The 22,203-nt window shown below is 41.6% G+C and overlaps 1 protein-coding gene across 1 annotated transcript in view; it reads right to left on the bottom strand.

Annotated features, from left to right (window-relative positions):
* Window positions 1-22,203, bottom strand: part of LOC149305758 (sodium-dependent noradrenaline transporter-like) — a 74,551-nt gene that overhangs the window by 34,289 nt on the left and 18,059 nt on the right. Inside the window, exons 2-3 of the mRNA XM_089540780.1 lie at window positions 18,267-18,602; window positions 2,400-2,531 (exon numbers count right to left, since the gene is read on the bottom strand). Of these exons, the coding sequence (XP_089396906.1) occupies window positions 2,400-2,531; window positions 18,267-18,602 (468 nt within the window). The remainder of the gene's footprint in view (window positions 1-2,399; window positions 2,532-18,266; window positions 18,603-22,203) is intronic.

Below are 22,203 nucleotides of genomic sequence, written 5' to 3'. Positions count from 1 at the left end.
ATACATAATGGAATATGTCACAACATTTAACAATATGTCACACGTGAAAACTGGGATATAGGTGGCCAAGCAACATCAGAACGCAGTCATGATAGCAAATGGTAAGAACACACAAGTTAGGAAAGGCTGCAGCAGTTTGCTTTTGCCTAAATGCACTGGGAAGAGCAAGATTCTGCCCTCTCTTCTCTTCTCCTGCTGAGTTAACTGAGTGCAAACTACTTTTGCACTTTGAGCTTGGTTTGCTGCAACTAAAGTAAGCGGAGAAGAAAGGAGGAAAGTGGAAGATGGAGAGAAACTGGAACATTTTTAAAGTAGCTGAAAAAGTGGGTTCATGGAGGAGTCATTGGGATTTTCCCTGCCAAATCTAGACAATAGGAGGGCACAATGTGGTCCATTGATCATATTTGACTCCAAAGTTTGGTAATAAAACTTTCTGAATTACACGTATCCCTCCATATTCTCCAGGGTTAGTGGCACAAGACCCCCGTGAATATGGAAAAACCACAAATAACAAAAACATCATGTTTTTACTGGAGAGGACACCTCTCTAGAAATCTCTAGGTCCTCTGGTGCAATTCTATGGTCAACATCTGACAGACACTGACCATAGAACTGCACTGGAGGAGCTACAAAGGGCTAGTAGAGTGTTCTCTCTAGGAATCTCTAGGTCTTTCAGTGCAACCTTTAGTTAAAGTTGACCACAGAGTTGCACTGAAGAACCTAGATATTCCTAGAGAGAACATATTAATCAAATTGGTGAATAATCAAATCCACAAATATCAAATCCACAAATACAGAGGGATGAGTGTGTAATTCACATAATTCCTTAACCAGCATCATGACTGCGAGTGATGAGATTTCTATTCCAAAAAATCCCTCTTCTAAGCTCTTTCTCTTCCCAATTGTTTGACCAGGAGGTCAGTCTAGAAGTATGTGTATATAACTAGCACAAACACAAAGGAAAAATCTAGAATAGTACCCTGGGTGTAAATTATTCAGAGATGTCATTGGAGGTTGTTTCAGAAATAAATTGTGGGCTATTTGCTCAAGACACAAGCTGCTATTAAGAACAGCTGGAAGCTCAAGTGTCTAAACTCAGCCCTTGGATCCTATCATTTGAATGAACACTACCAGGGTGATCACATGATACAAACCCGTGTCAAATATGATGGGACTATGTCATTACTACCATGGCACACATATCACAAAATTTATAACTAATATTAGTCTGATGTGCAGTAGTTAGCTGACTAATAAATGAGACTGAACTGGTGGGAAAATCTCTTTTTTCCTTCTTTCTCTTTTTGGTTTTGCTTAGAGACACACTTTTAATCCTCCTCCTGCAATTGTTAGAGAGAAATGCTCATTTATTGGGGACACACTGAGCCATGGAGATATGAAATCTGGTGCATTATGTTCCATTTCAATTCAACCTAGATTTTGAAGCTAGCTAAACACTGGTCCATCTAGCTAGGAGTAAGCCAAAATTCCCATTGAACTTCCATCTAAAAATTTAAATATATTGGCCATAGTAGGAAATGCTAGTAGACATGGCTCAGTGCTATAGTAATCTGAGAACTGTAGTTTTGTGAGGGATTCAGTTTTCTTTGTCAGAGGCCTCTGGTGCCACAACAAACTACAGTTCCAAAAATTCCATAGCACTGTGTCATGGCAGCTAAAGTGGTATCAAACTGGATTATTTCTACAGTACGGATGCCACCCATTATGCATCAGTAAGCAACGCTACATGCCCAAATGAAAAAACAACAAACCTCTATTTCTAGATTTCTAGAAACATTTTTGGTAGTAAAACAAGCTGGCAGGACTGAACCTCAATTTCAAGGAGAAGCTTCTAGGAGTGACAATGTCTCCCTTTTGAGCTGACTCCTATTTATGTGTTGGTTGGTTGGTGGTAATGGTAGTCTGGACATGGGGTTCAGAAAGTAGAAGAGTGCATGTGACACCAAGCTGCCCTTGTGACGGTTCACAACAATTTTCCCTTCGTTGTTTTACAGGACATATTGTGAAATATAGGTGGAGAAGTAGGGGCCCTCCAAATGTGGTTGGAATGTAACACCACAATCCTGCACCATGATGAAAACTGTAGTCCAAGAATATCTGGAGGTCTGTCTTATCAAACAATCTAATTCCTTAAGCAATTAAACTAATGTGTATATGGGCATGCACAGATAGACATGAAATTAGCGTAAATATTGAGTTTGCTGATCAATACTGATTTGACCAATATTGGATAGAATGCAAGGAAGTTAGTCAAAAGTTATTCTCTAGCATAAGCAAGTTGGTTATCCTTGTAGCTTCCCTTGATGCAAAGCACTGGAAATTTCTATAGTATCAAGGACCACATTGCAAACATCTTCAGCAGAAAACCTAGAATTTACCTTTAAAAAGCGGACAGATTTTCCATACCGTGGCAGCTCCTTCTCTGTTATACTGACCCAGCGCTAGTTCCATATAGAATAAAGGCATCCCGGCAATGACAAGGAAGAGGATATAAGGAATGAGGAAAGCACCTGGAAACAGAACCACCAGACACTAACATTAGTTGCATGCAAGTTTCCTTTTTGGTTCTTATTTGCATCAGTTCACTGATGTATGGGAATTACGGTATACAAGTAACTAGTGCAAAAACATCACCAAGGATCCTGTATGGTGTGATATGGGATGAAATCAATAAGGAGGTGATAGTTTTAGATATTATTTTTACCACACTGGATGACACTAACCCTAGTGACACAGTGAGAAAGAGAGAGAAACCTTTTCCATACCTTGCATAAAGATATGCTCTTCTGCTATGCTCCCCCATTTATTTGCCATTTTTCTAAGCCAAAAAGCCCCTTGTGTTGTAACCTTTCCTCATATTGCAGTTACTCTTCCATGTCAGCTATACTCCAAGGTGGAAGGTTACAAGCTTATGGAACACTGAATAAATCCATTTTTAAAATGTGTTCATTCTTGACTGTGGGAATGAACCAAGTGAGAGGTTGCAACCTTGCTCATGGCACCAAAGCAAAGGGACTTCATTCATCTTCATTGCATTGCCTTTTTAAAAAGGGACTGCATTGCAGCCTCACTACCAAGAGATGTAAGTCAATAACTTATTGCAGGTAACTCAGTTACATGTAACTCATTACCTCCAAGTTCTGCTTTGTTTTCCACAACAGGTATAGAAAATGTGTAGCCTTTTCCTGGGTTGATGCTCTATGTTTCTTGGGCTACTCACAGAAAGAAAGAGGTCAATTAACTGAATGGTATTTTCAGATGCACAATGTCAACATAATGTTCTATAGCATAATGGCTTTGCAAATCTTTCTTTGTGTGAGTGGAGTTGGGAGGAGAGAGGTGGGGAGCAGAATTATACAGCTGGATGGCAGTGATAGCTATTATGTTTGACTGTGTAAATCCACTTCGGTAATACAAGTCTCCCTGGGAAAACAGACACTTGCTCCTATCTGGACATGGCTAATTTCAATATCAAAGCGTAACTAGAGTTAATGGGGGATGTTCAAGTCCAAAGGAAATCAATTCAGGCAGATCCTGTGCATTTATCTGGGAAGTTTATAGGCACCACAGCACCAATACCACTCTAAAGTTGAGATATTCAAAGGACTGGTAGCACAATTTATTTACTTATTTTCAAATGGCTATCTCCCTAAACTGTTTTCTGTTATACTAGTGACATAGAGAGAGCATCCAGAGAGAGGGGATGCACTCCAATTCCAGGGATGTATTCAAGTTTTTTACTCCAGGTATCAAGTTAGGTCTCAAGATTCTGTCTTCAAGTCTCAAAACCTTGCAAGATATTTTCAAGTCAAGTCTCAAGTCTGGGAGCCAACTTTTAATAGGGGGGGGGGGGAAGAGACGATGGTGTGAGGTGGGGAGTGGGATTTTCAACAATTAGAAAATAAAGTAGACATGCACCAAGTTAGGTTTTAAAAAATGCATTTTGGTCCAAGGGGTGCAGACTGTCCTTGTACAATATGTGCAACAGAACTTGTGTTCAACACGTATTTTCATGGAGTACCAACAACCCATTTGGGAACTCAGCAAAACTGCAGGCATACTGAACCCAAACATGAATTCTAAGACAGTTTAGTTCTTTGAGGAGTTGCTACGATGGTGTGTGTGTGTGTGTGTGTGTGTGTGTGTGTGTGTGTGTGAGAGAGAGAGAGAGAGAGAGAGAGAGAGAGAGAGAGAGTGCGCACTCGCGCGTCTTTAAGAGATGAAGGTATTGCACAAACCATTGTATTTCAAGCTTCTGGAGCTTTTGTGGAGGTCTGGGGAAATTATGATGACGAAGGAACAAGGCAATGGCTGTGATCCTTACAAATATTTCGTGCAACCTGGAACTTTCGCCTGGTTGATTCCACTTCCATCAGCTAGTATGGAAAATCATCCAAAATGGTAGGAACTGCAATCTAAAATATCAGTGGGGCAAAAGGCTGAGGAAGGATGATCTATTCTATTCCAAGCAAGGTTTAGGGTCAAACTACATACATCTTTGCATTTTATATTCAAATAGTAACATCTTGTTCTTAGGTTAGAAAACAAAAGTGCTGCTGTTCTTATCACCCCCATAACATGACAATTTGGTTGATATCACAGAAATCCAAAGCTTCTGACAACATCTCCTAGCCCAGTGCATCTCAAGTTATCTGATATAGAGGACCAGCAGTTTCTCTTGTATTAGGGACCAGTACCATATTTGTACCCATTGGCTACAGTTACCCTTCCTTCCTTCCTTCCTTCCTTCCTTCCTTCCTTCCTTCCTTCCTTTAAACTTGGCAGGGTTCAGTTTATGGACCAACTTTTAAAGCAACATTGCTCTAGCCCTCAGATTCTCACAAACTGAGTGAAGTGTTGCCCCTTCCCCAAAAGAAAACAACACACACACAACATTTGAGGCAAATTTGCTCCTGTGATACCAGACTTGACTATCGGTGGCTTAAAACGGCATGGAAGTGATGTTGTGTCACTTTCAAGTTGGCTGAGATGTATCCCTCTGACTCACTGGAGGATGTAGGTACAAAAATTAGACCTCCACCTTGGCATGGTTGCCCACCCTGACATAAAAGATGGGTCCCAATACTTGGCTATCTCACTTTTTAGCTTCAGAGCCAACGCTGAAGGTTGGGTTTCCAAAAGTGTTGTGCTGCTGTTGGGTTTACTTACCCATATCAGCCAGGCCATCTTAATACCTTCTCCCTTTTTCCAACCCCCCCCGCCCCCCCCCCCCCCAAAAAAAAAACCAACAACCAAGAAGCTTGTCTCTATTTGGTTTTCATTATGATGGTGATAAACTAACCACCATACATAAGTTTTAAAAGGAGCATTTCTGGAGAGGGAAAGGGAGCGGGGAAAACATTAGAAAGGAAACACACACACAAGTAGTTGGGATCACTGAGACTCATTGTATGTCAAGGAGGGGGGGGAAGTGCTTAAAAACAGCTAAAATTAGCTCGTTGTGTCTTTCAAGCGGATTAAAGTGCCGGCGATAGGAGGTAGATGAGTGAAAGTTGTACCAGGCGCTGGATCAAATACAAATGAAAACATCTCGAGATAACACTTAAGGCTTGTCTTACTGTGCTATAATCAGCAGCCTTTTTAACTATGCAAGTGGCATTTTTTTCTTTCTTCTTTTACTTGAGCCATTGAAGTGGAAATTTCCTTTCTCTCCTCAAAATGTAACTACAACCATCAAAGATGGCTGGTGGCTTTTACGTTATTGGGGAGGGCTGTGCAAATCCGTTCCACATTTTAGTCTGAATTTTAAAGGAACTATCCAAGAAGATGAACCTATTTTGGGCCTAGAGTTCCACACCTTTAAAGTTTGGATTAAAATCCAGAGTGAGTTCACAGACCTATTAACCTGGAAGCCAATAGTCTCTTTTGGTTAGGAGTGACGCCAGAGATAGACACACCATTATTTTGTTCCTTACTCACACTGGTCGAAATGTTGCCATGCAGATTTCAAAGCAAAAAGTACATATAAACTCAGATTTATTGAGGGGAACTGTCACAAAAAGTGGATGTTTGTCTTGAAAAATGAAACAACGTGAAAATAAATGTTGCAAAACAAAAATTTGTGCATTTGTAAACCAAAATGGGTTAGGGACAAAGGATCCCCATGAAATTGGGAAAACTGCAAATAAAAAAAAAATCACTGCTTGTTTGTTTTATCCTTATCTAGGAATCTCTAGGTCCTCCATCACAACTCCATGGTCAACATCAGCTGGAAGCACAAGTCCTCCAGCAAAACTCTATAGTCAACATCAACTGGAAGCACAGGTCTTCCAGAACTACTCTATGTGGTTCAACATCAACTGGAAGCACAGATCCTCCAGCACAATCTATGGTCAACATCAACTGGAAGTACAGGTCCTCCAGCACAACTCTATGGTCAACATCAACTGGAAGCACAGGTCCTCCAGCACAACTCTATGGTCAACATCAGCTGACCAGAGATTCATGTACAAATGCCTTAGAGCAGTGGTTTTCAGCCTGTGGGTCACGATTCCTTTGGGGTCAAATGACCCTTTCACAGGGGTTGCATAAGACCATTGGAAAACACATATTTCCGATGGTCTTAGGAACCGAGACACCATAATTGTATGGTTGGGGGTCACCACAACATGAGGAACTTTATTAAAGGGTCGTACCTTAGAGAAATGTTTTCTATAGGAATCTCTAAGTCCTCCAATGTGACTCCATGGTCAAATTTCAGTAGAGACACACTGTAACATCTAGAGATTCTTAGAAAGAACATATCAAGTAATTCTGCAAATAAACAAACATGCAAAAGCCAAAGCTGCCAATGTGGAAGGCCAACTGTATCACAGCTCCAAAGTATCTTCCACCTCTGAAACTTTTAATCCAGCTCTTTGGATCAAGCTTTTGATAAACCTCTTCTGACATCCATTTCAACATACCCAGAGGAAGGGTTCTATGGAGGTGCAATTAATGATCAAACTGTCATATTCCAGTGCCATAAACCACCTTTGACCCATGTTCCCCTGTGAAGAGCTGTGATTCTGTGCATCAGCAAAAAGTCCCGCAGAAATGCAAATCACATCCAGCTGCTTGTCTTTGATCCCACAATCTCTTTCTAATGCTTTGCCGGAGCACTTCCTACCCTTGTTATTCCAAACCATGTGACTGTTATTTGACATCAAAGTGTTCATTTATAAGTCTTATCCTGAAAGGCTAAAATGTGCAAAGAGGAGACCATTTAAAGGAGAAAGTAAGTGTGTGTGTGTGTGTGTGTTCGTTCTCACACACACTTTTAATTTCTCTCCACTTTTTACAAGAGTGCTCTGGGACCTCATAAAAGAACAACAAAAATCAGATAGCTTCTTTTGCAAATTAAATACATATTTTCGAGGCAAAAAAGGCAGCTTTCAAGATTTCACAGCCTCTTTTCAAGAGAATAGTCTCTGTGTTGTCATTTTTTCCCCAAGAAATGAAAAACATCAGTAGTTGCCTTAAGCATCGCCACACCGTCATATGATACAAACATTACGTAAATTGAGTTTTCCCAAACTAAAAAGCTTAATAGCCAAACTCTGCATTGCACAAAAATTAGTCATCCAGCAAAAGCTGCATGCTCTTTTTGTAAAAATAAACTAAAATAATGAAGTATTCTGCATAACCTAAAACTTTGCAGATATCTACCTCAAAAAGAATTTAGGGCTGGTATTATTATTATTATTATTATTATTATTATTATTATTATTATTTTACAGAGCAAACATGCTGTAGTGGTTTGAGTGTTGGACCATAACTCTGGAGACCAGGGTTTGAATCCTGGCTCAGCTATGGTAACCCACTGAGTGACACAGGGCAGGTCACACTCTCTCATCCTCAGAGGATGGCAATAGCAATCCCTCTCTGAACAAACCTGCCAAGAAAACTCCATGATAGGGTCACCTTAGGGTTTCCAAAAGTCAGAAATGACTTGAAAGCATGCAACATGTTTTTTTTTTAATCATTTAACTGTACAACAGCCCTTTACTGAAGATGTAAGAAATCTGTGATCCTAACCTCTGTCTGTGGCTAATGGGAATACAGATACATTTGAAACTGCCTGATAATGACCCAGACTATACATCCATCTTCTCCCATATAAAAAAACCATGGCTGTCAACAGGTCTCCAGGGTTTCAGGCAGGATTGTTTTCCTAGACATACCTGAAGACCTACAATATTCCCTGGGAGTCGCTCATCCAAGTATCAACCAGGTCTAGCCCTACGTGGTTTCCAAAATCAGACAAGACGATGTGGACTATTGGAGCTGGAGATAACATTTGAATAGCCATAGATTCCCCAAACTTGCTTACTGTTTGTTGTTGTTGTTGTTATTATTATTGCACCCCCCAAATGCAAACTTTTGTTCAAAGGTCTTTTTGTGCAAAAACAAGGTTTTGGGGGTGCAAACAAGCTTTTTGCAGAAGAACGCAAACTGGAAAAAATCTCATTGCAGTTGATCATTTTATTGATGTCTTGGTGTGTCAAGATAGCCTTCCTTGTTGAAGATGAGAAAGTTGGTATGTGTGCTTTGCATTGTGTGTGTGTGTTTATATGTGTATGTTTTTGTATGTATGTATGCATTCATATACTCTTTACATATTATTGCAAAGTTTCATTGCTCCACCTTGTGGTCTACAAGATAAAAAATTTTCAAATGTACAAAGCTCCCTTGAGTTTCTATAGAATAAAGGGGGACAAAAGCATGAGAAACAGATGATGACCCTTCCCCATTTCATTGTCACATCATTAATGTTTGGCCTTTTCAGCCAAAACACACTTTGCTTTATAGATACCCATTTTCAACTTTTATCACTCAGTTCATTGACATCACATTTCCAGCCACTTATCCTATATATTGTTATAAGTCCACCCAAGCTACTTTGTTCACTGATATTGGACACCTGATACCTTTTCCTCGCTCATCCAAAGGAGGAAGCCAAAATATGAGCAGTAGGAAAGACATTAGGCTGCAGAGGAGGTGGAAAGGACAGCATGGATCCAAAATGCAGGAAATAACTTTTTAAAAGAGAATGATCCTCCATGTAAAACTTCCTACCAGTAGGAAAGTAACATTAGAAAGAAAGGTGCCATGTCACCCACTTCCTGAACACTAGATTTCTGCCTCATAGGAGGTTGATTTTTAAAAATACACACTTGCAACATGTACAATAAATATAGAACAATATTGAAATATAATCCGCCTAGTTAAAAACCTTAAGTGATGCAAGCCAGTGGCAGATGAAAGTGTCCATGTCAGCAGAGTGATAAATCCATCCCAGCTATTTTATCAGATAAATCTCCCTTGAAGCAGAAATCTTGTTGTGTGCCTTCAAGTGGCTTCCAACTTATGGCCACCCTAAAAGGACCCTATTGGCCCCATACAGACAGGCCAAAATAAAGCTGCTTCAGGTCACTTTGGAGGTATGTTGTTTAAATGATGCATGCATACTAAGAGTCCGGAAGCCGCACTAAAGCCACGATCCAGTCCTAAGGCCTTGAGCGTAGCTTTGGCGCAGGTTCCAGACTCTTAAGACGCATGGGGATTTTGCATGTTTTACTCCATAAAAAATAAATCTTCTTCAAGTTCTGCACCTAACAGATGAGATTTGAACTTCGGTAACTTTTTGCAATATCAATCTTTCACTTCAGGGATGGTAGAAATCATTTTGCTACTAGAAGAAAAGGTAAAATGATGCCACCACCATCCCATTCCCCACTCAGAAGCCAATCTGACTGAGAGCTAGAATCCCACCCCCCAAAAAACTCCACTATCAATGGGATACTTTTTTGCACAACATTGGAGCAGGGTAACTTAGAGGACACCAGGGCACACAGTGCTCTGCCTTCCAACATAATATCGAGGTTGGGTCAAGCTTGTTTTCTGCTGCTCCAAAGAATAGGACATGGAGCAATGGATTCACACTCCAGGGAAAGAGATGCCACCTAAACATTAGGAAGAACTTCCTGGTGGCAAGATCTGTCCAGCAGTGGGACATGCTACCTTGGACAGTGGTGGAGTCACCCTTTTTGGAGGTTTTTAAACAGAGGCTGGGTGGCCATCTGTCAGGGGTACTTTGACTGTATATTCTTGCATGGCAGAATGGGTTTAGACTGGATAGCCCTTGGGGTCTCTTCCAACTGTAGGATTCTATTATTCTACTTTGATGGCACTCCTTCACCATCAGGATCTCAGGTAGTCACCTCAGTCTACCTCATGGTAGGACCAGTCATGTTTCAGTCAATACCTCTGTGAAATCCAGATCTTTCAGGTTATTTCCTAGATATTAATGTATGGGCCCCGTAACCATGCTTGTCTGTCCGTGTGTGTGTGTGTGTGTGTGTTGAAGGGAAACAAAGAAGTTGTTAAATTCACAAGGAAATACTTTTGCCCAATGACTCAAAAATCTGTTTGTGCTTCGACAAAGCACATGGCAGGAAGAAAACAAACCTAACAAGGGCAGCCAACCATTCCGTAAAGCAGTGCTACTCAAAGTGGTGATCCTTGGACCAGTGTCGGTTCCTGGCTCATTTCCAGGAAAGAAACAAACAGTTATACCCCATGGAAGTGGTTCTCAACCTATGGGTTGCAACCCCTTTCAGGGTCGAACAACCCTTTCACCTAAGACCATCAGAAAACACGTATTTCATATTATATAAAACAAATAATGTTATGGTAGGGGGGGTCACACAACATGAGGAACTGTATTAAAGGGTCGTGGCATTAGGAAGGTTGAGAACCACTGCTCTATGGGCACAAAGTTAGTCCTGGCACACTGGAAAACAATTAATTGCTAGTCAACCACATCCATTCACTTGAGAAGCCCCACTGGAAACCTTCCATCGCAGAATACTACTGGTCTTTCAAGATAGGCTTTATACCTCTAAGCTCTAGAAGGAGATCCCGCAGTTTTGTGATAGAAACCCAAACTGATTTCAAAGGGTTCATGCTAAACCCAGAGCTTTGAAAAGCTACTTTTGGACTATAGCTCTCAGAATCCACCAACTAGCCTTGGGGAATGATGGGTGTTGTAATCAAAAAGTATCCAACTAAACTTGCATGAATTTCAGAGCAGGAAAGATTCTCTTATCTCTAAGCTCACTGTCTCAGTGAATACTGTAGGCTCTATTTCAGAGGAACCCTATGAAATTCATGGGGTCACTATAAGTCACCAAGCAACATGAAGGTACATAGAAAGCCAGCATTCTTCATGGGAGGCTGAACTGGGCTGCTGGGCTGTATTTTCTGGCTTGATACCACAACTAGGGTTTGCTGGTGACTAAATGCACCCAGATTTATTTTGTACCCAGTAGGAGAGCACTCAGATTTATATTGGCCACCTAATATTTATTTTGGCCTTCTTTCTTCAGTGCCAAAGGTAGACAAATAGAGTCCTGCAGACTGTCAGTGGCAAGAGAGAAAGAGGGATGGGTCTGGCAGTCCACCTAGCTATTATTCTGCCCCAGGATGAGAGGTTTGTGGAAGGAGGTACCAGATACCTTCTTCTTCAAGATCTCAAAAGTATAGCAACACAAGTACCCCTAAATATGTCACCAACAGGATGTGAGCCCATATAATCTGGCCAGCCAGGCTTCAACCACATTCCCCCAATGTGCATTTCAACACTCAGATGGCCAAGAAACAGTTTTGACCCACTCTCAACTGATGCCTTCCTCCTTCTGCCCCATCACATGAACCCACTCCCTTTCTCAGGTTAGAGGCTTAAAATCTCAGGGAATGAGATGCTAATAGCCTGCTGACCTTAAATAGAAAGAGTAAAACTAAGCATCAGGACCAAAGTCTGAAGGTCCTTCAGGGAATACAGTCCCTGTGGTAGGCTTCCCAAATCTCAGAGACTGGATCCTCCTGTTTGGTTCTCAGATCAAGAAGGAGGAATCTCAGGGTGAGAGCAGTGCCAGGCAAAGAATGTGTCATCATGAAACCAGCAGAATATGTCTCCTGCAACAGCATCGCTAGGTTTCAGTTTGAGCCATGAAATCTTAGGGTCTGGGATGTTCCTGAGCTGGCAACCATGTCTTGTGGGTTTCCCTCTCTGAGCTGACCTATCTTCTTGCCTCTATTAACACTACCACCTCATGTTCCTATCTCTTGCTATCTCTGCAAGTCTAACTCTGCTAGGAAAAGGGAGAGGGCAACACAGGTGGTGACTATACATTGCCAGCTCAAGAGCATCCCAGGCATTAGCCCTGAGCAGACCAGACCATGCAAAAGGTTTACCTCTTTCTTTGCCAATAAAGGGCAGTTTCATTTTAACCTATAATGGAGAAGAGGGACAATGTGGTAACTTGCAAGACTGTATTGAGATTAGCACAGTGTGTCCAGCATGCAGGCTTCTTAAGATCTCATCCGTGACCTTAAAAGTGCAAAGGATAAATAAATAACAAAGAACACACACACACAAAAGTAGTACCAATATGTAGGAAATGTTCTATTTTATGGTTTTTAGGTCACTCACGAGGAAAGAAAGCCCAGATCTTTCTAATGCAGTTTTTGAGCGCTGCAAGAGGACCATGTTTTTAAATGTGATATGTAGCAAACCCAGAATGGAAATCAACCAGGATCTGGTTCAGTGTGCTGCTCTTAAAGAGAATTGCGAGAAAATTAAGAGAATAACAGAGCAAAAATCCAGGGTAGTAAAGTTGGACTTTACTTAGAGCCAGGTTCTAATCCTCAGTTTTCCTTGAAACTCAAAAAGACTGTATCTACACTGCAGAACTAATGCAGTTTGACACTGTCATGGCTCAATGCTATAGAATCCTGGGATTTGTCATTTTGTGAGCTTTTTGGCCTGCTCTGACACTGTCTGAGCTGTCCTCTGGTGCCACAACAAACTACAAATCCCAGGACTCCATAGGATAGAGCCATGGCAGTTAAAAAGCTTTATCAAACTGCACTAATTCTACAGTGCAGATGCAACCCCAGATTCATTTGGCATTCATTTTCCATGCTGAATGTGTTCTAGTCTCCCTCATCTCCTTTATCACCAAGAAAGTGAGTGAGCCAGGCACCGATTTCTCGACTTCTTCCACGGTCCTGCCAAGAGCTCTCCATCTGTTAGCCATACCCTCTGTTCCTCCACTATGGGACTGGCTGGGTCCCAGTGAGGATTACAGATGGAATTACTCCAGCAAAACATGCAAAGAAATAGCATGTCTCTTGACAGAAAGAAACTAGGAAGGGAAGGCTTGAGCTGTATGTGTTTTGCGTTAGACAAGAAGGAACTTAGGATTCTGCTTGAAAAAGAATCCTGGACCATCTAGTTCGGGGTTGTCTTTGTGGACTCACAGTGGTTCTTCTGGGTTTCACTGGGGATCAAACCTTGGACTTTTTGCATGCAAAGCATGCACACTACTACTGAACTACAGCCTTAAATTATACACACACACACACACACACACACACACACACACAGAGTATATATCTGTGTCTAAAAGTCTCCTGTTGATTTATGAAGACCCCATGGATTTCATAGGGTTTTCATAGGTAAGGAAAACTCAGCAGTTTTGCCAGCTCCTTCCTCTGAAATATAATAGACTACAACACTTTGTATTTATTGACTTCCTCCCATCCAAGGACTAACCTACATCTAACATCTGATGGGATCAGGTGCCTTTCGGGTATTTAGGCCCTAGTATAAAGCCTTTGCCTTTACCTTTATGAAGCGATGAGGGAAGTCCAAGCATAGTAGGCTCAAGTCCTCATGGTTCTAAGAACTTCTTCAAAAACCAGTTCATAGGAAGTTGTTTTATAGCATCTCAGTACCTAAAGTCAACCAAAGCTCTTTGGGAACATATAGCAAAAAAACCAGCACCATTTCTTCTTTAGTAGTAGAACCAGAAATTTTAAGTAACAGACCATCTACTGTACTCTCATGATATCCATCATTTGCTGTCTCTTTCTGGCCGCATGCAGTCCAAAGTCTGCATTGCAATATCTGATGAACATAGTGCATTTTTGTGAGTAAACACACTGAGAATTGATCCTGGTGCAATACCCCATGCTTAACTGTGCTGCAAAAGAACTCATGGGGCATACATTCTTCTCCTTAACTCTCTCTTCCCCTTAAAAAGCTACAAAGGCGTAAGATTAATGAGTCACTTTTCGTGCAAAATTGAGCACTGAGGTAGAATCTGCACTGCAGAATTAATCCAGTTTGACACTGCTTTAACTGTCATGGTTCCATCCTAGAATAGCTTAGGGGTTTATAGTTTGTTGCAATCAAGAAACAGAGTTATCTGACCAAGAAAGCTAAATATCTCACAAAACTACAAACCTCAAAATTCCATAGCCTTGAACCATGGCAGTTAAAAGTGGTGTCAAACTGCATTATTTCTGCAGTGCAGATTCAGCCTGGGATACAGAAACATTATCGTTTAGATTTATATACCACTTTTCATCCAGTGAGTTCCAGGTGGCACACACAGTTCTCTTATACTTCCCTTTATCCTCAAAAATTTCCTGTGAGATTAAGAGTATGTGACTGTTCCAAGTTGGCTCAGTTTCAAGGAAAACTTAGAACTCGAACCTGGATCTGCCAAGTCCTAATCCAATGCACAAACTGCTCTACAACTCTGATTCTTTGCTCTGTTTTTATTTTAGGTCCTTTCATGAATCTCTTTGAGAACAATACACCTAACCAAATCCTGGCTGATTGCCATACTGAGGTTGCTGAATATCAGGTTTTTAAAATCCTGCAGGGAAAGTCAGGTAGAGAATATGACTGAGGAAATAAAGCAGTTTGACATCACTTTAACTCCATGTGTCAATGCAATGTGTTTAACTCCATGTGTCAATGCAATTTCAATCAATCAATGCAATTCTAGGATCTGTAGTTTTGTGAAATATTTAGTCTTCCCTATTAGGGAGCTCTGATGTCCCACCAAATTACAAATCCCAGAACTTCATAGCATTGAGCCATGGCAGTTAAAGCAGCATCAAACCGCATTAATTCTGCAATGTAGCAGCAGCCTCAGTGTCCCCCAGAGAGTTTCATGGCTTGATAGGGACTAGCACCAAGATTGCATAAATCCCAGTTTGATGCTATCATCCAGGTGTGGGAATCTGGGGCATTTTTGCTCCAACAACCCACTGCTGGCCACATCTTCTCTTCCCAGTGCATCAGAAGTGACTTTGGGCCCCTTCACACTATACAAATATAGTGCTACAATCCACTTTAACTGCCCTGGGGGGTGCATCCTATGGAATTCTGGGACTTGTAGTTTGGTGAGCCACCGGAGCACTCCGCCTCCACAAACTGCTAATCCCATAAACTGCCAATCCATAGAAAGTTGCCAAGGAGGTTAAAGTAAAAAACAGCACTAGAATTGCATGGTGTAAATGGGTCCATTGGGCCACTTCCATTCACCATTTAAGATTGGTTTTCAGTGGGAAAGAGAGGGTTTTTTTGTTTGGTGGTGTGATGCAAAATTGATGATGGCATATTTTGAAATTTTGATCATGCCGTTTTGTTTAAATCGGGGGCTTTGGAGCATCAGGGAGGTGGCAGAAGGTTTGGGGACTGCAAAAATGGAGTTTGGGGTCCCAAATAGGGTTCTGCTCTAACCACTACACCACAACAATGCTCTCTTCTGCCCCCCTAGTCTTCTGATGACCTTCCATTAAGAACTACACATCCAACCAAACTCTGGTTGATATTAATTTCAAAGCCATGAGATACAACATTAAAATGTACTGCTACTCAGCCCAAGAAATAGGTTCTTCATTGCCATGCACAAATAATTTAATTTTACTCAAACAATATTTTTGGTTTTCTTTCTTAGTAGTAGCCTAAGAATCATGAAATAACACCTTTCCTGCATACCGGTGCTTTTTTCATTTTGTGGTTGGTTATTTGGCTATTTATTTATCGCTGCAACAATCCTGCAAGGTAGACCAGACAGAGAGTGTGACCGGTTTACAGTCATCCTAGTTTCATCCAGCTCACTAAGACTAAAACCCAGATCTGCCAAGTCTCAGTCCAATACTCTAACCATAACATCACACTGTCTCTCATATCTAATTCTTCTCTCTATAGAAAATGATTATCTATTTCCTCAGATGCATGGAGTATTCAGATGCATTGATGCACCACCACTCTTTGGCAGAGGAGGCTAACGACGTTGTAAAACTACAAATCCCTGCTTTCCATAGGATGGAGATGCAGCACTTAAAGTGGTATCAAACTGCATTATTTCTACAGTGCAGATGCATCCCCAGTTGGGCTTTTAATGCTGCACAATGGTCAATTGCAATGTTACTGATGCTCTCAAATTTTATTGCATGGTAGCAGCAGGAGAGGCTGGATGGGGAATTATTTATTGCTCCAGTATTTTATTTATTTAATTAACTGTTATCCCGCCTTTCTCTCAGCAAGTGATCTAAGGCACCGTGCAACATTTTAAAAGCACAATGCAATCTGAAAAACCTCTTAGTACAAATGTACTCCTGAATGTCTTCCTGTCTCTTGACTTTTAAATTTCAAAATAATATTTATGCATACAATTCTGTGCCTAGAATATAGACATGTGATTTCATAAATACAGGGCTCGGTTACATGTTTTCCCCCTCTAGGGCAGACCCAGCCAAATCAATGGAATGGAAAGTCATGGTGACCTCTTCATTTCAGTAAACTTGTTACAGACTACTAGATTGAACCCTAATTTATTTATTTAAAATATAATAGAGACTGGAATTTGCACAAGACCACTGAAAGCATAATTTCAGCATTTGAACCCAGAGCCCCTGCCTTTCCAATCAGAAGCCAACACATTCAAAGTCTTCAGATACATTCAAAATCTAACTATGGTATTCCTCTCCTCTGTTCATTTATACCCAGCCATATCTGAACAATATCTGGATGAAGAGATTGAGAAAGGAAAGAAGAGAGTGGGTATCTAGAGACAGAGTGTGCATCTACACTATAATGCTCTTTCAAAGTGGCATCAGTTTGATATCACTTTAACCATCAGGGTTTCCTTCTGTGGAATCCTAGAGTCTTTCCTTAGGTGAACAACTCATAGCTGCTTGCTAGTGCTGTAATTCTGGGGAATAGTCCACCAGAAAAGTGTTCTAAAGAGACAGCCTAGTGCAGTAGTTTGGGCATCGAACTATGAGTCTGAAGACCTGGATTCAAATTCCTTTTAGGGCATGGAAACACACTGGGTGACCTTAGGCAAGTCACACAATGTTGGCCTCAGGAGCAGGCAATGGCAAGCCTCCTCTGAACAAACCTTGCCAAGAAAACCCCATGCTAGGTTTACCCAGGTATCACTATCATAAGTCAAAACTGACTTGAAGGCACACCGCATGCAGATTTAGAAAGACCCAGTGTGTTGTAGTTGTTTGAGCATGGAACTAGAACTCTACAGCCCAGGGTTTGAATCCTTTCTCATGCATGGAAACCCAGTGGGTGACTTTAGGAAAGTCACACTCTCTCTGCCTCAAAGAAAAGCAAAGACAAAGCCTCCTCTGAACAAATCTGCAAAAATGCCCACCAATACAACTAAATGCACCTCAAAGTGTTTGCCAACTGTGGAATGCAGTCACCACAACAGTGAGAAGGAGGGAGATTTCAGGGAAAGGAGGAATGTAGTCACCCAAAGAGTGAGAAAAAAGGAGATGCCAGGGAAAGGAGGAATGATAGATAGATAGATAGATAGATAGATGATAGATAGATAGATAGATAGATAGATAGATATTGTTTATTACAGTCATAGACCAGCAAAATTTGCACCAGAGACATCTAATTATGAGTTACAAATATTTACAAAAATGCAAAAACATAAGTATACAAATATGTAATAGCATAAAAAAAATTGGTCAGAGAAACAATGTTTCTGAGTGATGACAGACTCACAGGGATTACACCTATGTGTATAGCGTTTATTCTCTATCCAGAGACACCTGAATATAAGTTACAAATAGTTGCAAATATACATAAAACACAAATATAAAAGTACTGTATAAAATGGCATATTAAAATTAGCCAGAGCTGCCATGTTTTTAAGCAGGAATGAAGTCACCCCAAGAGTGAGAAAAAAGGAGATGTCAGGGAAAGGAGGAATGTAGTCTCACCTAAAGAGTGATTAAAAAAGGAGAGGTTGGGAAAGGAGGAATGTAGTCACCAGAGTGAGAAAAAAAGGAGATTCCAGGGAAAGGATGAGAGTGAGAAAAGAAAGGATCGGTCAAGGAAAGCTGTGCCTTACCGCCTCCGTTCTTGTAGCAGAGGTAAGGGAACCGCCAGACATTGGCCAGATCCACCGAGAAGCCAATCACCGAAAGCAAGAAGTCGATCTTCTTGGCCCAGGTCTCCCGATCGGGCAGGGCAGCCTCTGGAGAGCTGTAGGGGATGGTGTTGTTGGCAGGGCTGCCCCTCTCCAAGAGGCTGGTGCTGGTGTACTGGACGCCGTTCTGCTCCTTGACCAAGATGAGCTCCACATCCTTCTTGTCCAAAGGGCACGGGGCTGGAGGGATGGCAGGGCCACCGTCCCGGAGGGGCATCCCTGCTGAGCCCCTGGCATCCAAGGGCTTGATCATACTCCCTGGGAGGAGAAAAAGAAGAAAAAAAGAGGCAAAGGAGAAGAAGAGCTGAGGCTGAGAAGGAAAAAAAAGAAAGAAAGAAGCCAGGAGGCGCAGCGCTCCAAAGCTCTCCAAGAGCGCAGCGCAAAAACGCACAGAGGAGAGAGCAAAGGAAGAGGAAGAAGAGGAGGAGGAAGAGTCAGAGGAGGAAGGCCAAGGGAGCAGAGGGGTGAGGAGAGCCCAGAGGCACCGCCCTGGCCCCAACCTAGCAGAAAAGCCTTCCTCTTGGGCTCCTCTTCCTCCTCCTCTTTGGACAGAAAGCCTGCCAACAAAGTGGCACACACCTCTCTTGCGCTCTGTCCTTTTTTCCCTGCTCCTTCTCCTCCTGCTCCTTCTCCTCTTCTTTCCAACACTGGTTAGGGTCTATCTTATCTCTCCTCTTTTCTCTGAGCCATCACACAAACATACAGCAAACACACAAAAACGCTGCAAATGCCAGGGTACCCAACCTGGGTTTGCAATTGCACGTCTCCTTTGAAGAGAGTTTCACTTTGGAGTCTTTTGAGGTTTTTTCCTGTGCCAAATCCCTCTACTTTTCTTCTCGTTGTGTACCTTCAAGTCGTTTTAGGGGAGCATTTCCCCGGACCTGTCCTCCATTTCTGCCCAGGAGGCAATCCAGAAGGTCCTACCTTCTAAGCATGGTGAAGAAGCAAGAGTTTCTATTTCTGCGCGCGTTTTCTGCTTTTACTTCATGCCCTGCACTGGCTTTACTTGCCTTTGGCAGTGCCTTCTCCTCCTTTGTGGTGAAGGTACAAAGTCACCCTGGAAATATGGCAGCCTGAAGGGGAATCTAGTATTTTCTTGGCAAGGTTTGTTCAGAGGGGGGTTGCCCTTGCATTCCTCTGAGGCTGAGAGAGTGTGACTTGCCCAAGGTCACCCAGTGGGTTTTATGGCTAAGTGGAGAATTGAATCCTGGTCTCCAGGGGCAAAATCCAATGTTCAAACTACTATGCCACACTGGCTACTTCTTTAGGTGGGGATTCTATCTATCTATCTATCTATCTATCTATCTATCTATCTATCTATCATCCCCTTCCTTGCCACACTTTTTAGGAGATGGGCAGAAATCCTGAGGTCATTGGTCCAAAACACACTTTAACTGCCCTGGCTCATGCCCAGGAAATTCAGGGAACTGTAGTTTTGGGAGACATTGAGCCTTCTCTATCAGAGAGCTCTAGTACCACAACAGATACAGTTCCCAGGATTCCTTAGCACTGAACCAAGGCAGTTAAAGAGGTCTCAGACACCAATGAAAGCAGTCTCAAACTGGATTATTTCCACAGTGTGTTTTGGACCACTGATTTCATGATGGTCCTCCAAATGTTTTGGACTGCAGCTCCCATTATTCCTGACAGTTGGCCAAGCTGTCTGGGGCTTCTGGGAGATGAAGTCCAAAACACCCGGAGGACCAGTGTTTCGGAATTACCAGTTTAGAGTATACATCCCATCATCCCCAAGCAGCATGGTTGAGGTGGTGGGGAATTGTAGTTTAGTCCATCTGTTGGGATGAGAGTGGCTGCACACATGCCGTTTTTTTAAAAAATACAGCCTACAGAATTTTTTATAAAACAAGTTGTGAAAATCTGTCAATTGTAATTTTTACCATTATCTTAGAAGGAGAAGAAATCATCATCATCATCACATTATTTGAGGTTCTGGATGTGAAGTTAGCAAAGTCTACTATAACTTTTTTTTAAAGGGAAAAACAAGTTCTGGATGTGCAGTTAATAAATCAGGATAAATTCTTTAAAAATGAAGTGACATTTCCTCCAATCTGAATTGGTCAAATTCAACAGGTGAGTCTATTCATAGCATCAAGTGGACGGTGTTGTGCCTGCCAGTCAACCATACTCATGTGAAAGACAAGGAACCTCTCAGAAGGAGAAGTGGCACTGCCAACTCTGAGTACTAAAAACATGGCTGAATAGGTGCACCAATACTATGCAATGAGTTTAATACCTCTTTGACTGCCATAGCTCCAGCCTATGGAGTTTATCACATGGAGGCAAATCCCATGCAGAAACAGGATTTTAAAATCTGCTAAACATCCACAAATGTAGGTTGTTTTCCAGACTCATTTGCGTAAAAGAGAAATAATGCAAAAATAACCCAAATGGAAAACCGACAAAACTACTTCTTTCTACTTTTGGAACAAGTTTTGTCTGCTTTCCGGTTGGGCTATTTTCATGTTATTTCTCTTTCATGCAAATGTCATCTGAAAAACAACCCACATTTGCAGTTTTTTTCTACTTTCTGTTCAGGTTAACCCCAAATGTCATGTGAAAAACAAACCGCAAAAGTGGGTTGTTTTCACTTTAAATCTAGTTTCTGCACAAGATCCGTCCTGTGTGATAAACTCCTATGTAATTTTGGGGTTACACTCCCCATTAAATGAACTGGCATGGTGGTGTGGTTTGAACATTGCATCATGACTCTGGAGACCAAGGTTCGAATCCCCACTCAGCTATGGTTTCCATCTTATGGCGACCCTAAATCACAGGAGTTTCTTGGCAAAATTTCTCCAGAGGAAGTTTGCCCTTGCCTTCCTCTGAGGTTGATAGTGTGATTTGTGCAAGGTCACCCAGTGGGTTTCCATAGCCGAGCGGGAATTTGAACCCAGGTCTCCAGAGTCATAGTCCAACACTCAAAGCACTATGCCATGCTGGCTCTCTAAAGATAAAGAAACATGGTTAATAGTGCAGTGCCAGATATGTCCACTGAGAAGGAGGAAGCCCCACTGAATGAACAGGACTTGTTTCCAGGTTGGTGTGTGTGGGATTGCAGTCTAAATCATCATCCAGATTCAGAGAGAAGGGCTTTTAATCCATCTGATTCTGGAATAAAGAAGCCAGTTTGGCCCCAAGAAAGTCTTTGTTCTATTTCCTCTTTTTCCTAATTCCAATGGACTATATGGTGATTGCACATGATCTGAGGATCCATTTTCCCATGGAGTGTACCCACTCTGGTAATCCACAAGAAGCCCAAACAATAACAAAACAAAACTCAAATACTCAAACAAAAACACTAAAGGTATTTGGAAAACCACTTTTGGTTTCAGTTTAAAAAGATTAAGCGTTGGGGGACCCTTTGTAACACACAATGCCTCAATGGTTGTTCATGGTTGCATCTACAAGCAGAAACTCCAAATTTGGTCTCTGGTAACTCACACCACAACTGCTACAATTTAGCCACATAATGGTAACAAAAGACCAAAATAAATTAAGCCAAATTAAGTTGTGGTTCAGGAAGCAAGACATAATGGAGTCTAATCAGTTCCGAATTATGCTGCATTTCGCTGTCTTTGAAAAAAAGGAAAATCATGCCTAAATATTTCTTCCATCAAGACAATGATTAACAATGGCACAATACCAGAAACAAATTAGCTAATGTTAAAACAGAGAGAGGGGAAGAGATTTTAACTCTCTTACTCTGGTTTGGACCATTTCTCTTTTCCCCTTGCCCTCTCTCTCCCTTCCCATGGCTCCTCTTATCTCTTAGTCTGCATACACATTGCAGAAATAATCCAGTTTGACACCACTTTAATGGCCATGGCTACATTATATG

This window comes from Sceloporus occidentalis, unplaced genomic scaffold (genome assembly GCF_023333645.1).
Source record: "Sceloporus occidentalis isolate IW3139 unplaced genomic scaffold, rSceOcc1.0.p SCAF_10, whole genome shotgun sequence".
NCBI lineage: Eukaryota > Metazoa > Chordata > Lepidosauria > Squamata > Phrynosomatidae > Sceloporus > Sceloporus occidentalis.
The sequence above is the reverse complement of the archived record's forward strand: the minus strand, read 5'-3'. Positions and strand labels throughout refer to the sequence as shown.